General features: G+C 45.3%; 1 protein-coding gene across 1 annotated transcript in view; it reads right to left on the bottom strand.

Annotated features, from left to right (window-relative positions):
* Positions 1-826: 826 nt before the first annotated feature.
* Positions 827-17838, bottom strand: part of CHRDL1 (chordin like 1) — a 73016-nt gene continuing 56004 nt past the window's right edge. The window contains exons 7-11 of the mRNA XM_060250113.1: positions 13745-13919; positions 10801-10995; positions 9024-9191; positions 2722-2811; positions 827-1505 (exon numbers count right to left, since the gene is read on the bottom strand). Coding sequence (XP_060106096.1) covers positions 1375-1505; positions 2722-2811; positions 9024-9191; positions 10801-10995; positions 13745-13919 — 759 coding nt within the window. The 3' untranslated portion in view covers positions 827-1374. The remainder of the gene's footprint in view (positions 1506-2721; positions 2812-9023; positions 9192-10800; positions 10996-13744; positions 13920-17838) is intronic.

Here is a 17838-nt window from a genome sequence, read left to right as displayed (position 1 = left end):
CGACTTGACGGCACTGATGTCTACAAGCGACTTCATTCAGTAGCCCAGTGGCTGCCAAGAGCGGCATGACAAATGCTCCGTCTTCCGCCTTCTCTGCGCAGCAGGTTGGGATGTGAGCAGAGTGAGGGATCAAACAAGAGGGACATTTCTAAGAAATGGTACAGCAGAAAGGTCATTGACGTGGATAAACGGAAGACGCAGGAGCTGGGGGGGAGGTTGCCATTGAAACGATGGGGGTGAATGTGTAAGCTCTGACCACTGCAATAGATGACAACTGAGGATCGTGCTAAGTTCTACCATTAAGTGGCTGCGTAGCGGAAGTTGTTGACCAAGGGGCCTGCTGGGAGGAACCACAGGAGTGTAGCTTTGGGCTAGCTTGTCTTGGGCTGGCCTTTCACACTTCATGCCTGAGACGGGTCAGAGGCGCACAAAGAGGAAACCCTTTCAAAATGACGTTTGTCTCAGCCCCCTGCCATGACTAGAAAAATAAGAGTACTTTCTTTATCGTTGCCGCTTTGTACGTTCTGCTAGCCAGCAGTTAAGGGGCAAACTTAATGTAATGATAGCCCAATGACATTGTTTTGAAGAACAAGCAGCTTTCAGCAGAGCAAAAGAGACAGCAGGAAAGCACTGGGGTGGGGGGAGGAGAGTATTTAACCCCTAATTCCCTGCCCAGCCATTTCCCCTCTCAAAACCACCCCCTGCCGCTACATTTTACTTTTGGGTTTCAGATGCATGCTTGTGAGGCACAGACGCCCCTCTACCCACTACCAATGCTTCCCTCTAACTCTCACTTTCCGAAGCTCTGCTCTTGAAACACACACCCCGCCAGCGTCAGTGTGGTCTTAAATGAGTCAGCCCATCATGCGTCATTGGCCCCTACTTTAAAAGCAGAAAGTGCCTGTTAGCTTGCAGTTTAGCTTTGCATTTTCAAACTCACAAACACCATTCGCTTTGTTTTTCTTTCCCAGCTGGAAAACCAACGTGCGTCCTTTTGAGACTTCCAGGCAGTAGAAGTCCTGGTCTCCCTCAACTTCTGCACCTCGATCAATCTGTCTCTGGACCGTTCAGCTTGCCGCAAACGATCCGGGTTCAACCCCGTAAAGCAAGGACACTCTAGTTGAAGTTAAGCCCTCCCCTTTGCTTCTGCCAGTGACTCAGAGCCTCCTGCTCTTTTGCAGAAACGTAGTTGCTGGGGCTGGCACAGGTCTATGCATAAAGCAGCAAGTTGCATTGGGCATGAGATGAGAGTATTGACGCGCATGAAGAGTTTGGTTTCCAGGGCACTGGCGGCACAAGCAAGACAAGCCGGCGGTCCAGCAGCAGATCCAAGCCTTTGCCAGGTTCCTTCGGGTCTCCCGCTCCGATGCGCCCTTAACAGTGGTCCTTTTCAGACTTTTCGAGATACAAAACTTTGACCAAATCCTCCAGTTCAGTTCTGCACACCCTGCTTCTGCACATGTGGCTGATCTGAGCTTCTCCTTCGCTGAATATCTTCCATTGACCTAAAAAACCAAACACACAGTACAGTTGCAGGGGAAAATGTCAGCGCAGGAATGGCAGCAGCTTGCAAGACCAACAGGTTTTCATACCTTCCTATCTCTCTCCCAAGAGACTTGGATTACAAAAAAAAAAAGCCCAATCCTTTTTTTGGTTCTTTTGAGCATATCGGTTGATGACCTGGAACATCAAGCTGTTCCTTGGATGTGTGAATGGTTGGGGTACCTGCCTTCCGGTGGGGCTAACTACGCTCGTAAGTAGCCGATTCTACTGGATTGATTGATTTGTAAATAGAAACTGAGGGACCCTGAAGTCAGAGTAGGCTAACATTAGAGTCCAGTGGCACCTTTAAGACCAACAAAGTGTGCTTACACACAGAGGCTCACACCTTGAATAAAACTTTGTTGGTCTTAAACAGGGGTGGCCAAACTGTGACTGGGAGCCACATGTGGCTCTTTCACACATATTGTGTGGCTCTCGAAACTCCCGCCACCTCTTTGGCTGGCTTGGAGAGGGCATTTGTCTCTTTAAATTATTCTCCAAGCCAAGCCAGCTGGTGGTTTGGAGAATGCATTTAAAGTTAAAGTTGCTTTCTTTCACCTCTCCTTCCATCCCCATCCCCATTTTCCTTCCTTCCTTCCTGTTCTCAAACATGTCGATGTCCATGTCTTGTGGCTTGGCCCCTGGACTCTAACTTTATTCTCTTGCTTCAGGCCAACATGGCTACCCACCTGGATCTAAGAGTAGGCTAGGTACTCATTTACAACTACATTAGAGAACGTGTTATGGAATAGAAAATTCTTACATACACAACTGATTCTTCTCTTACCCTGAATTCCAGCTCATTTCCAGACTACAGAGATCAGTTCCCCTGGAGGAAATGGATGCTTTGGAGGGTGGACTCTAGGGGGCGTTGTATGAGATCCCTTTCCTCCCAGGCTCCACCCACAAATTTCCATCACCAGCAATGATAAAAGGTATTTGGTGGGCTGCTTGGTGTTTGAGAATTCTTCTTTCAGACTGTTGTGGCTAATCCCTTTCAGAGAGAACAGCACATCTGCTGCAACTGGTAGATTTAACAGTGCAAGCTTAAGGAGGTCTACTCAGAATTCTACTGAAATCTACTCAGAGGGGCTTATCCTCAGGAAAGGGTTGCCCTGCAGGTGTGTGTGTGTGCATGTGAAATTTCTAAGAAAAACCCAAATGAAGAGCTTGACTTACTCAGGGTAGTCCTTGTGATCTGCTTGAAGTGAGGAAGTTCATCAAACTTCTCCTTGGATACTTTCTCTGTATCAAAACGACTGAGGACTCCTACAGCAAAACCATGAGAAGAGAGTTGCTCAAGATGAGGTATCTGAAATCCTCTTCTTCTATACCTCCCCCCTCAGCTTACAAGCTCCGAATTGCCAGGTTTCCTTTCTGAAGTGGAACCGATGCAATAAGAAATTCTCTACTCTGATCGGAGGAATTTTATACCGTGTACAAGCATTGCTTGTTTTTGATTCCTTCCTTACATGAGCATTTGCACATTGACAAAAACACTGCAGAAGAACCATCTGATTGCACATGAACAGCTAGACTTGAGCCCAGCAGCACCTTAAGAGACCATTGAGGCTTCCGGAGTTGGAAAGATGGGGAACTGACACATCTCCCTTTCGTGGAGTGGACCAACGCTTTTGTTCTGGACATAAAAGATGTTTTTATCACCTGCTCTCTACCCTCCCAGTTATGGGAAGAGTCCAAGACATGCTTGCAAGATTTTGAGGAGTTTAACTTTGGCTGGCGAGGAGTCCCGCTGGGGCTCCTTTTCGGCTTTGAAGAATCTCCCGTGAAAAATTGCATAACAACGTCTACAAAGGCTTTTGGGAGTCATTAAGTTGACATAAGTTCACCCAACCCCAACTTTCTATGGACTATAGACTACTGAAGATTGGAACGATCAGTGTAAGGAAGTTTTGGACACTTGATAAGGTACAATTCTTATCTTTCATTCCGGGATTAAAAGAACGTTTTTAAACTAAAGAAACAAAGATTTGGAACTATTTGCAAAGAAGTAAAACTGGGTTACAGAGGCTGGAGGTGAAATCGTGGCTTTGGGACTTTAATAGGCACTGTAAAACTCAAAAAAACAAGATTTGTTTACCTTTGTGGCTTCTGCAAAAAAATCCCCTGTCATAACAAAGCCTCGGCTTGCAATTGGGAAACAGGAAGTGACGATCGAAATATCTTGAGAGTGGAAACCATTGAGAATGGGACTTCATTTCCAGAGAGTCAGGAAACAGCGCTGGGAGAAGAGGGACACATCCTAGACCTCCAGGCCTACTCTAGCCCAAAAAATCATAGAGTTGGGGCCTGAAAAAGTTGCGGCCACCATTTTGAATATTTACAAAACTTTAAATATTAATATCTTGGCCCAGGAAGCTCCGAGGATGGCAATTTTGGGCTTGCTGAAGAGGGCATGCTCTAATCTATTGAACCCTGTTATCGGTTTGTAGTTTGGTGAGGTCAGCTTGGGGTCTATTATATGCTATGGGAAGTCTGATGTCTGATCCAAAATACGAACTAAGAACACGTGGAAGAGCTGGCTCAGTAGAGGGCAAAATGTCTAAGATTGCCCAAGAACAGCTGGATGCTATGGAGGCCAGATTAAGAAAGGCAATGAAAGATTTGATAACTACAAGTGAGAAAAAGTTGACTAAAGAGACTAAAGAAATAACAAAAGAGATAACTAAGGAACTAACAAAAGAAATAAATTCCAGTGCTGAAGCTGTAAAGAAAGAGATCAAGAAAGAAATTGAAGATCTGAGGAAGGAGTCACAAGCAACAACACAGAAGATGCAGGAGGTGGAAAATAGAGTTACAAATCAAGATGTTACAATAAAGAAGATTCAAGAAAAAGTTCTACTACAAAACTGTAAGCTGATGGAGAACTTTGTACGTCTGAGGGGGGTGCCAGAAAACAATCAAGAGGACTTAAAGAAATATATCATGACTATTATTGCTGAATATTTGGGTGAAGATCCAGAGAAGACTGAAGATCAATGTGATTACGTGTACAGTCAATTCAGAGTTTGTGAGAAGGCGTAAATTGCCAAGAGACACAGCAATTAAATTTACCACTAGAAATATAGTGGGAAAGATCTTGAGCCAACAATTTGCAAAATAATTGGTGGTGGAGGAGAGCAGAGTCAGAATAACGAAGGAACTACCAAGGAAGGTCATCAGTGACAGAAGACAACTTAAACCTTTGATGGATAAATTAAGGGCAAAAGGTACAAGATATAGATGGATTTTACCAGCCGGACTTACTTTTGAGTATAAAGGGCTGAAGTATTCCATAATAGACATTCAAGGCATGGAAGGGTTTTTGGCAGACAATAAGGATTTTGGGGACACAGCTTAATTGAAGAATCATTATGGATTACAAATTAATTTCTTGGAATGTTAATGGCCTAAATTCACCGCAGAAACGAAGAGCGACATTTCATTGGATTACAAAACAAAAATGTAATATAATTTGTCTACAAGAAGTACACGTTAGACAATCGGATTACAAATTTTTACGTAACAAATTTTTAGGGGAAGAATTTGGTTCATTAGCTAAAAAAGGGGGGGGGGAGTGATTTTTTACATAAAGAAGGAGCTGGAGCCAAAACTTGATTTTTAAAGATAATAAAGGTAGATATTTGGCAGTAAAAGTTTTGATGTATGGCAAAAAGACTCTGTTGTTGGGACTTTTTGCTCCTAATGGGGCTATGAGTGACTTTTTCAATGATATTATGAAGCAACTGGATCAAGTAACATATGATCAGATAATGCTTATGGGTGACTTTAATGGAACTATCCAGAACTCCTTAGATAGATCTGGGGAAAAAATGTAGATGGAAAACTACCTAAAGCATTTCTTGAACTAATTAAACAAGAGAGCTTAGAAGATGTGAAGAGAAAATTCAACCTCAGGGTACGAGACTATGGTTTTTTTCAGCCAGACATAATACCTTTTCTAGGATTGATATGTTATGGGCTACAAAAGAGCTGGGGCTGATCACAAAAAAAGTAGAGATTCTTGCGAAAATAGGTGCAGACCATAACCCGTTGATGCGCTTGGCTAAAGGGAGGAAAAAAGAGAGGAGGTGGAGGATAAATGATGACTTATTACAGAAAGTGAAGGTAGTGGCATCTCTAGAAAAAGAAACTAAAGCTTTTTTCTAAATAAATGACAACCAAGAGGTACAATTTCAAACGGTTTGGGATGCCTATAAGGCTGTGATGAGAGGAACATTAATTACATTGAATAATAAGGACAGAAGGGCAAATGAAAAGCAATTGTTGGTCTTACAAAAGGAAATAAGTAGAAAAGAAATTGAATTAAGAAAGAGACCGGGGGAAAAGAAAATTTGCGAGAAATTACAATTTTACAGAGTTAGTTAAGTCATTTACTGAATAAAGAGGTGGAATAGAATTTGAAAAGACTCCAACAAAAATCTTTTGAAGGGGCAAACAAACCTGGAAAGTATTTGGCGTGGCAAATGAAGAAAAGAAGGGAAAATAAATACATAAACAAGATTAAAACCGGTGGCAAAGATATTGTCGACCAGGAGGGCATCAAAAGGGAATTCTACAAGTACTATGCTAACTTATTTAAAGGCCAGTGTGTTGATAAAGAAAGAATAGAAGCTTATTTACAAAATGTGAAGGTAAATCCAACAACAGAAATGATGAAAGAAACATTGAATGATCCAATTGAAAAAGGTGAAATAGAAGCTGCAATCAGTTCAATGAAAATAGGGAAAGCACCGGGACCGGATGGCTTTTCAATAAAATTTTACAAAGTTCTTATAAATATATTAGTTCCAATGCTCCAAAAATTGATGAATAATATCAGTTTGGATGGGCAAGTGCCAGTTACTTGGAAAGAAGCAGTTATTTCATTGTTACCAAAAGAAGACAGAGATGCTACAAATGTGAAAAATTACAGACCGATTTCATTGCTTAACAATGACTACAAAATCTTTGCAAAAATTTTGGCGGAAAAGCTAAAACAACACCTGCATAGGTTTATCTGTGAGCAGCTAGCAGGCTTTCTCCTGAAGAGGCAAATTAGAGACAATATCAGAATAGTGGTGGACATTGTAGAGTATTATGAAAAACATCCGGAAAAAGAAGTGGCACTCTTTTTTGCTGATGCGGAGAAAGCCTTTGACCATCTTACTTGGGACTTTTTGTTTGCTGTGATGGAAAAAGTAGAGTTGGGAAAAGACTTTATAAGAATGGTGAAGGCGATATATACTGAACAGCGAGCTAAGCTATGTGTTAATTCAGATTTAACGGAGCAAATGGTTATCAGCAAAGGTACAAGACAAAGTTGCCCTTTATCCCCATTGCTATTTATAATGACTCTAGAGATTTTGTTGTTGTAAATAACAGAAGATAAAGAAATAGAGGGGCTAAAATTGAAAGGATGGACTTATAAATATAGAGCCTTTGCAGATGATGTGATGTTTATTACTGAAAATCCAATACAAGTATTACTGGACTAGGGTTGCCAGGTCCAAAGGCCTGGCTGGTGGGGGGGTGGGGGGAGCTTTCTGGGAGTAGGGGTGGGGCGATGTCCCCAACATGATGACGTCATGCGGAAGTGATGTCATCATGCTGGGGATGTCAAATGGCAACGCTCTGGTATTTTGGTTACCATAGAGTTTTGCCCAAAATGACAGAGCGTTGCTATGCGACATGCCTGGTCTGATGACATCACTTCCAGGCAATGTCCTCACATTGGGGGCACTGCGCCAGGTCATAGCTGTTGAGGTCATGGCTGTTGCTGGCAGCAGGCAAGAGCTCACAAAATTGGGGGATCCCTCACTCCCACCTGGGGGCTGGAAATCCTGTAACTCAAATTCAGACAGGGCCGGCCCTCCCACTAGGCAAACTAGGCATTTGCCTAAGGCTCTTGGCTGGGGAGGGTGCTAGATTGGCCCTCCCGACCTGGCGCCATAGAAAAATGCCCAAATTTTGCTGCCTAGCACACAGTCTCTTTATCACTCCCTGAATGTCCTCAGATGCTCAGGGAGTTATACAGAGACTGCGCACCAGCAAGAAGCCCTCCCTGCCCCTTTCTGATGATTTTGATCATCAGAGAGGGGCGAGAGGGCTCCTGGCTGGCCTGCAGTTTCTGTATTGGCGGGGGTGGGGGTGGGTGGTAGCACAAAAGGGGATGGGAGGGGCAGTGCGGAAAGTGCCTCCATGGAGGGGATGACAGCTGGAAAGTCTGCCTGGGGCACCACACGCCCTAGGGCCAGCCCAGAATCCAGCTGCTGTACTGCAGACAAACATGGCTACCCTCGGAAACTGATTGTACATAAGGCTGTGTCAGGGTTCTTTAGTTGCAGTCTTACTAATGCACAGGAACACAGGCTGAGCAACTGATGTTAGGTGACTTCTATCACCATTATTTTATGAACAGAATTAGCACCTGAAATCTATTTGTATTTGTATTCGTTTTAAATTAGAATGTTTTAAGACTAATGTGATTTTAAACCTTTGTATAATTATATGAATATGTTGTTAGCTGCCCTGAGCCCGCTTCGGCGGGGAGGGCAGGATATAAATAAAATTTTATTATTATTATTATTTTATTATTATTATCTTTAGACCAATGAAACATACCTCAGATGGACACACGAAGCTGCCTTCTACTGAATCAGACCATTGATCCATCAAGGGTCAGCACCATCTATTCTGACTGGCAGCATCTCTCCAGGATTTCTGATAGAGGCCTTTCCCATCACCTCCTGTCTGGTCCTTTCAGCCGGAGATGCCAGGGATTAGAACCAGTGATCCCTCTACACTGAGTTAGTGTGAGCTAGCTCACCGTTTTTTAGCCACCAGCTCATACATTTTTGTCTTAGCTCAGGAAAAATGGCCCCAGAGCGTGCTAATTGATGCAGTAGCTCACAACTTGAATGCCGGTAGCTCTAAAGTAGAAGTTTTGCTCACGAGACTCCACAACTTAGAGGGAGCATTGATTACAACTGGGGTCTTTTGGGGGGAGTGGTACTGCACCCGGTTGTTTCCCTCTTGCCTTCCACATGCTGATCAGACCTGATTGAGGGAATTCAGTTCAGAGGACCCAGTCTGTCCCAGTCACATAGATACTGGAAACAGGGCCAGTCGGGTCAATCTTGCTGGTTTCTCCGAGCTCTGACCACCTCTGGATTTTGGAGCAAATGCACAGGGTTAATTGTTGGGCCAGACAGTATGACCAGCGACCACAGTCTGTGTTTGAGCTTCAGGGCAACTCTGTTCAGAAACAATCGTACTATAGGAAGAATCAAGGATGGAATTCTAGCAGGAGCTCCTTTGCATATTAGGCCACACCCCCTGATGTAGCCAATCCTTCAAGAGCTTACAAAAAAGAGCCTTGAAAGCTCTTGGAGGATTGGCTACATCAGGGGGTGTGGCCTAACATGCAAAGGAGCTCCTGCTAGAATTCCACCCCTGGGAGGAGCTGAAGCATAACTCACCTTTCCTAATGGTCCACAAGTGGATTTCTACCTGTGGCGGCTTCTCTGTCTTCACTGCTATCTTTCGGATGGTTTCTCCATCCTCTATGTAAACGGCTTCATAGACAGGAAGGGTCTCTTCACCGCAGAAATAATCTTTGTGGTCAAGGTGCTGGTTTTCAGTCTCTTCTGCAAGAGAAGGCAGCCATGCATCCAGAACAGGAATTCTCCGATCTGGAACAGCTCTATGTTGAAATGAATCTATATTCTGAGCCTGTCTACAAAGAAATTCTGCTGGGAGGCATACTGGAGTGACTTTAAAATGTGTACTCAATAGTGTTGCCAGTTTCCAGGTGGTGGCTGGAGATCTCAATATTACACTTGATCTCCAGGCAACAGAGATTGATTCTCCTTGAGAAAATGGCAGCTCGGAAGGGCGGAGTCAATGGCATTATACTGTGCTGAGGTCCCTCCCCTCCCCAAACGCTGCCCTCCTTCAGCTCTGCCCCTCAAATCTCCAGGTATTTCCCAACCCAGAGCTGGCAATCCTAGCATAGCTCTTGCTACCTTTCATGCACAGTTAAAACCAACATTTGCCTCTGCAGTTTTCAAAATATTTCTGAGCAGCTCTGGACGGGTGATTTTAATTTGGCCACAATTAAACCTGGGCCAAATCAAAGAAGTTCTGCCAAAATGTCAGGAAGAAGAAAAATGTTCTCTCAGCATCAAAAATTCATATCCGTTTCGAATCAATCAGGACTCACAGCAGGGGAAAAGCCCCTTAATCTATCACTCAAGAAGTCTGCATTTCTGTTCCCCCAAATGAAACAGCCTTCCTTCCAGTTATAGGTTTATGACTTCTGAAATCAGCCGGTGGATGTGGTGTACTGGGTTGGTGTATCAGATTAGGATCTGGGAGTCCTGGATTCCAATCCCCTCTCAGCCATGAAGGCTGCTAGCTGAGGTTGGGCCAGACGCTTTCTTTTTCGGTCTGTCCTACCCCACAGGTTTGTTGTGAGGATAAACTAAGGTCCCTAAAGAAAGGACAGGAGAACAACAGACAGACAGAGTGATCTCGTAGGTCTTTACTGCAGATGCCAGCGCTGCCAGATAGGGATGCCAACCCACAGGCAGCAATTGTGAACAGAATAACGAAAAAATGAAAACATTATACAATTTTAAACGTGTAATTCTGAATAAATCGGATGAAGAATCTCGTAAGAGTATATGTCATTCCTGCACAATATAATGACTTCACATCACGAATACACTTTCAATTCATCTATTAGCGACTCATCCAAAAAATACAGTTGCTTGTACAGTTTTTTTTTTGCATTGTGAAGGCTATATGCACTTTGTGTTGCTCCTGAATATTCTTGAAGACATTAGAGACTGGCATTTTTGCATTTATTGGATGAGTTGCTAACGTATGGCTTGAGGCTGTATTTGTCTCAACCTATTTGAAGTCATGACATTGTGCATTAGCGACACGGACCCTTATGAAATTTCCCCGTCAAATTTATTCAGAATTCCATGTTTAAAACTGTATAACGTTTTCATTGTTTCTTATTCCATTCACGGTTGCTGCTTTGGGGTTGCGGCCTCCAGGTTGAGCCTGGCGACCTCCTGACATTCCTGCAGGCTCAGGTGGATCAGTTTCCCAGGTGGGCTCTGGCATTATCCCCTGCTGAGGTCCCTCCCTGGCCTCCCCAGGATCCACCCCCAACATCTCGGGGAATTTCCCACCCCAGAGCTGGCAGGCAGCCCCAGGACCTCTCCAGCCAGATGCTGCGCCTACCTGTGCAGACTCTGCAGCATTTCCCTTCGATCTTCTTGGGCTGCTTGCAGGGATACCGATCCGGGCAACTGATTTTTTTACACTCCGGCTTGGTCACATTGCAGGTGCATAGGACACACTCCACGATCCCGTAGGACCGGAGGTTTGGGTGCCAGGATTCCCCGTGGGAGTAGGTTTTTCCATTGGAGACACACACTGTAACCAAGAGGGAGATCAACAATGATGCGGCAGCAGTTTACACGCCCCCCCCCCAAGGATATTTTTTATGTCTCAAAAGCTCTTGCAGTGGAGACAGATCCTTCTGCCAAGGGAAATGGATCCCTTTTGTGGAACTAGGGTTGCCAAGTCCAATTCAAGAAATAGCTGGGGACTTCGGGGGCGGAGCCAGGAGCAAGGTTGTGACAAGCATAATTGAACTCCAAAGGGAGTTTTGGCTATCACATTTAAAGGGACCGCACACCTTTGAAATGCCTTCCCTCCATTGGAAATAATGAAGGATAGGGGCACCTTCTTTGGGGGCTCATAGAATTGGACCCCCTGGTCCAATCTTTTTGAAACTTTGAGGGTATTTTGGGGAGAGGCACCGGATGTTATGCTGAAAATTTGGTGTCTCTATCTCAAATAATGGATTGCCCAGCAGACATTTCCCTCCCCCCCACTTCCTGATGATTTTGAAGTGGAGGGAGGGCCTCCAAACCTGGGGATCCCCTGCCCCAGCCTGGGGATTGGCAACCCTTGGGGGAGGGGGAATCAGAGCAAAGAAAGTCTGAGAAAGAAAGTCTGGATAAGGAATTCCTTGTCAGTCATTTCCATGTTTTCTGGCCTCCTATAAAGCCATTGGATACTGGAGTCCCCCAGACCCTGGCGTGTTTGAAGTCAGCTCAGTAGTTAATTAATAACACCTACACTAATTGCATAGAACAAAAGAAAAATGGCCTGCTCAGCAATTCTTTCTTCCATCTGAAAAAAAAGAAAGAAAAGAAACCCAACCTGTCTGCAAAGAAGCATACGGGCCCTCTGAGGTTCTGCGCATGGGAAATGTGCTATTCATTTGCAAGCTTTTTATGCTCCGAAGCAAATCAGTTAGAAATTGCTTTGATGAGATCTTTGTGTGTGAACCGGGGTGAGGGGTGGGGTGGGGGTGGAGACACGGCAGTGGGCGGGAGCCAACATGAAACACCGCTGGCCTGAACCGAATGTTATTTCATGATTGTTCAGGTGGATAATAAAGCCAGCATTCCTTCAGTTGGTTAATGCCTTCAAAGATTAGCTGGCCATCAATCAAAGGCTTTGAAACGTTTGGGGGGCCACATTTGCTGCGTGTGGACTGTCGCTTGGGTGCAGAGCTGCAGACCTACACCGGCTTCTTTTGAAGGATGCCTGGGGTCTCATCAAGGGTTGCCAATCTCCAGGTAGGGCCTGGAGATCTCCTGGAATCACATCTGATCCGAAGACTGAGGTCAGTTTCCCTAGAGAAAATGGCTGCTTTGGAGGGCAGACTGTATGACATGACACTGTGTGTCTTGCTCCAAACTCTGACGTGTGCATGCTCCAGCCTTCCCCCCCAAATCTCTAGGTCAGGGGTGGCCAAACTGTGGCTCTTTCTTGCATATCGTGTGGCTCCTGAACCCCCCCCCCCCACCCTGTTGGCTGACTTGGAGAAGGCATTTGTCTCTTGAAATCACTTCGCCAAGCCAAGTCAGCCAGCAGCTAGGAGAATTCATTTTAAAAAGTTGCTTTCTTTCTACCTCTTCCTCCCATCTATTTGCTTTTCTTCCCTCCTTCCATCCATCCATCCATCCTTGTGGCTCTCAGACATCTGACATTCATGTCTTGCAGCTCTCAAACATCTGACGTTTATTCTATGTGGCTCTTTTGTTAAGCAAGTTTGGCCAGCCCTGCTCTAGGAGTTTCCCAAACCAGAACTGGCAACCCTGTCCAGGCCTGGCAACCTCCAGGTGGGGCCTGGAGATCTCCAGCTGGTCTATCTTCTCCTAGGACTGCCAACCTTCAAGCGAGGGTGGGAGATCTTCTAGGGTTACAGTTGATCTCCAGAGGACAATGGCTGCTTTGAAGGATGGATTCCATGGCATTACCCTCTGCTGAGGTCTCCCCCCTCTCCAAACTCTGCCTTCAGCCTTCCCCCCCAAAAAATCTCCTGGAATTTCTCAAGTAGGAATACCAGCCTCCAGGTGGGGCCTGGGCATTCCCTGGAATCTCACCTGATCTCTGTCCTAACTACAGAAGTCAGTTCCCCTGAGATGCTTTGGAGAATTAACTCTGTGGCATTGTACCCCACTTGGTCCCTGTCCTCCCCATCCCCAAATCTCCAGGAGTTCCGTATCCTGGATCTGGCAACCCTATCCTCCCCCATTCCCTGCCAGCGCCCAGGGAGGAAGAAGATACTGGATTTATATCCTGCCCTATACTCTGAATCTCGGAGCAGTCGATCTCCTTTGACCTCCCCACCCCCGCTCCACAACAGATACCCTGTAAGGTAGGTGGGGCTGAAAGAGCTCTTATAGCAGCTGCTCTTTCAAGGACAACTCTGCAAGAGCTATGGCTGATCCAAGGCCATTCCAGCAGGTGCAAGTGTAGGAGTGGGGAATCAAACCCGGTTCTTCCAGGTAAGAGTCCGTGCACTTAACCACTGCACCAAACCTGGCAACCCGATTCCCAAGCCAGAGTTGGCGGTCATATTTGCTTAGGAGGCTGTCTATTATGAATGGGTAAGGTTGAGGTTCTTGTGTGTTCCTGAGTGAACGTTGTCGGAATTCTTTTTCTGAAACTTCACAATAGGACTCGGGTACCTATTGGCTAGTGTCTGTAACCTCAGGTTTTAGAGTACCATAGTCAGAAAATGCGAGGGGTAGAGAAGTTGTGGAAATCCTTCCCTACACCAGGCTGAAGCCTGTCCAGAAAGGTACTCAAAATGCCTCTGCACCTCGTCCGTGCTTGTGTTTGTTGTTGAGGACAATCTGTACGATGGTCCCGGAGGCCTGCTGCAGGTCTGGGAGGGCTCCTCGGTTGCTTCGGCCGCCACTGAATCGTGGCACATGGAAGGCTTGCCTGGCACTGCTGGGAGGCAGGTCATAATGGGAGCGGTGAGGGGAGTGTCTCTGTCGGAAGAAGAAAAAGAGAACCGGAATTGGAATGTCTCTTAAGGAAGGAAGGGCTTTTGAGGGAAATGCTGAGGGACTTCTCTGGAGCCCTTCTTGTGGCCTACTAGGCTCAGGCACAGATCCCTTAAATTTACCGTCTTGCAGCAAAATCAACCAACAGCCTTGTGGTACCTGAAAAACAAATACATTTACTGTGGCAGAAGCTTCCGTAGGTTAGTGCTAAGCAGGGCTTTGTAGAAAAAGCCCAGCAGGAACTCATTTGCATATTAGGCCACACCCCCTAACAGCGCCATTGTCTCACACAGGGCTTTTTGCGGGGAAAAGGCCAGCAGGAACTCATTTGCATATTAGGCCACACCCCCTGACATCACCATTGTCTCACATAGGGCTTTTTGTAGAAAAAGGCCAGCGAGGACTCATTTGCATATTAGGCCACACCCCTAACATCACCATGGTCTCACATGGGGCTTTTTTTGTAGAAGGCCAGCAGGAACTCATTTGCATATTAGACCACACCCTCTAACACAAAGCCAGCTGGAACTGCATTTCTGTGAGTTCCTCCTAAAAAAAAAAAGCCCTGGTGCTAATGTTGTCAACCTCCAGGTGGGGCCTGGAGATCTCCTGCTATCACAACTGATCTCCAGATAACAGAGATAAGAACATATGAGAACATAAGAGAAGCCAGACTGGATCAGGCCAATGGCCCATCCAGTCCAATCTCTGTGTCACACAGTGGCCAAAACCCAGGTGCCACCAGAAGGTCCATCAGTGGGGCCAGGACACTAGAAGTCCTTCCACTGATGCCCCTCCCAAGCACCAAGAATACAGAGCATCACTGCCTCAGACATAAGAGAAGCCATGTTGGATCAGGCCAATGGCCCATCCAGTTCAACACTCTGTCACATAAGAGCATAAGAGAAGCCATGTTGGATCAGGCCAATGGCCCATCCAGTCCAATCTCTGTGTCACACAGTGGCCAAAACCTAGGTGCCACCAGGAGGCCCACCAGCGAGGCCAGAACTCCAGAACACCCCCACTGTGGACCCCCGAGAACCAAGAATACAGAGCAGCACTGCCTCAGGCAGAGTGTTCCTTCTTTACCTTGTGGCTAAGAGCCACTGATGGACTTCTGCTCCAGATGTTTATCCAGTCCCCTCTTGGAGCTGCCTATCCTTGTAGCCATCACCACTTCTTGCAGCAGTGAATTCTACATAATTACTCTTTCAGTGAAGTACTTCCTTTTATCTGCTCCCCTGAAGAAAATGGCTGCTTTGGAGGGTGGACTCTTAGCATTACACCCTGCTGAGGCCCCTCCTCAAACTCTACCATCCCCAAACTCCACCCCCAAAATCTCCAGGAATGTCTCAGCCTGGAGCTGGCAATCCGAGCTAGCTCCCACGTCTTCAGATGCACGAAGCAGACACCAAAGGTGTAAGTTGGACATATTTATAGATCAGGGTGGCCAAACTTGCTTAATGTAAGAGTCACATAGAATATTTGAAAGCTGCAAGACATGAACATTGGATGTTTGAGAGGAGGCAGGGAGGAAGGAAGGAAAGGAAGGAAGATGGGAAGGGAAAGGTGGAAAGAAAGCAAGTTTAACAACAACAACAATATGCCTTCTTGTTTGAGAGCTAGCTGGTCTTCACATCTGGGATTTGGAAAGAATTCTCCTGCTGGTCAGAGCAGCTAGGAATTTGAGATTCATCTTTCCATTGCAGAGTTAAGCACACTTAGAGTTTACTGCTTTGGATAGGTTTAAGCTTGCTTCAATCTGAGTCGGATTTCAGCTGTCAGTTTAGCAATGGAAAACAGAGATGCCTTGGGATTTTGCTTCTTTTGCTTCTACCATTTCAAAACATGGAGGCTTCTCTCCCAATTACATTATAGCAATCAGTTACGCCGGACTGCAAAAATTTAACATTTGACTTTCTTGACACAATTACCAAAACCATTGCAGATTCAGGTTTAGAATCATAGAATCATAGAGTTGGAAGGGATCTCTAGGGTCATCTAGTCCAACCCCTGAACAATGCAGGAAACTCACAAACACATCCCCCTAAATTCACAGGATCTTCATTGCTGTCAGATGGCCATCTAGCCTCTGTTTAAAAACCTCCAAGGAAGGAGAGCCCACCACCTCCCAAGGAGGAAGCCTGTTCCACTGAGGAATCACTCTAACAGTCAGGAAGTTCTTCCTAACGTTGAGCCGGAAACTTTTGATTTAATTTCAACCCATTGGTTCTGGTCCTACCTTCCGGGGCCACAGAAAACAATTCCACACCATCCTCTATATGACAACCCTTCAAATACTTGAAGATGGTGATCATATCACCTCTCAGCCACCTCCTCTCCAGGCTAAATATCCCCAGCTCCTTCAACCTTTCCTCATAGGACTTGGTCTCCAGACCCCTCACCATCTTCGTCGCCCTTCTCTGGACCCATTCCAGCTTGTCTATATCCTTCTTAAAATGTGGTGCCCAAAATGGGGTAGGCAGAGATGTCTATCCATAAATCAGGAGCCAAGCAGATTCGTACGAGGGCTAGGTCACTTGAGGAGGTAAAAATGTCTAAACTGCAGGAACAAATAGAAGCCATGGAGGCAAGATTGGCTAAAGTGATAAAAGATTCAGTAACTGAGTGTAAGAAAGAATAAAAAAAGACACTGAAGATCTCAGAAAAGACTCCCAAGCAGTGTTGAAGAAAGTGCAGGAGGTAGACAAAAAGGTGAAAGACCATGATGCAAGAATGGAAACAGTGGATTCCACTTTTAAAAAAATACAGGAGAAAGCAGTACTACAAGACTGTAAAATAATGGAAAATCAGATATGTTTGAGAGGGGTGCCTGAATCTGCTGAGACTGATTTAAGGACACATATAATAAAAATCATTGCTGAATTTTTGGGAGATGACCCTGATGAAACTAGTTATTTTTATGATTATATCTACAGTGGTAGTGAGACTGGTGACAAGAGATATGGTGGGAAGGATTCTAAGTAAAGAATTTGAAAATACATTGGAGGTAGATGGCAGTAGTGTAAGAATCATGAAAGAATTGCCAAGGAAAGTTATAAATGACAGAAGACTGTATAAAAAACTGACTGACAAGCTGAGAAAAAATGAAATGAGATACAGATGGATACTTCCAGAGGGTCTAAGTTTTGAATACAAAGTAAAGAGATGTACAATTACAAGCACTCAAGAAATGTCGAAGTTTTTGGAGGAACATAAGGAATTTGGGGGTACAGATTCAAAATTAAAATGTGGTGCCCAAAACTGAACACAATACTCCAGGTGAGGTCTTACCAGAGCAGAGTAAAGCAATACCATCACATCACGTGATCTGGACACTATACTTCTGTTGATACAGCCCAAAATTGCATTTTCCTTTTTAGCCACTGCATCACACTGTTGACTCATGTTCAGCATATGATCCACTAACACCCCTAGATCCTTTTCGCACACACTACTGCTGAGACAAGTCTCCCCCATCCTATAACCATGCATTGGATTTTTCCTACCTAAATGCAGAACTTTACATTTATCCCTGTTAAAATTCATTTTATTGATTTTAGCCCAGTTTTCCAGCCTGTCAAGGTCATCCTGTATCCTGTGCACTCTGAGAGCCTGGGAAGACGGGGACCACAGTGGGCTACAATGTCACAAAGTTCACCCTCCAAAAATATCAATTTCCTGCAGGGGAACTGATCTCTCGTGTCCTGGGATGAGCTGTAATAATAGGGGATCCCCAGGAGGCTGGCTAAATCTCTGAATAAGGGATGGCTGCCTCTTACCTGTATTCAGAGCTTTTCTTGTAGCAGGAACTCCTTTGCATATTTGGCCACACACCCCTGATGTAGCCAATCCTCCTGGAGCTTATAGGGCTGTTAGTACAGGACCTACCGCAAGCTCCAGG

The sequence above is a fragment of the Heteronotia binoei genome, chromosome 11 (genome assembly GCF_032191835.1).
Source record: "Heteronotia binoei isolate CCM8104 ecotype False Entrance Well chromosome 11, APGP_CSIRO_Hbin_v1, whole genome shotgun sequence".
Classification (NCBI taxonomy): domain Eukaryota; kingdom Metazoa; phylum Chordata; class Lepidosauria; order Squamata; family Gekkonidae; genus Heteronotia; species Heteronotia binoei.
Note: the sequence above shows the minus strand (reverse complement) of the source record. Positions and strands in the feature narration are given on the sequence as shown.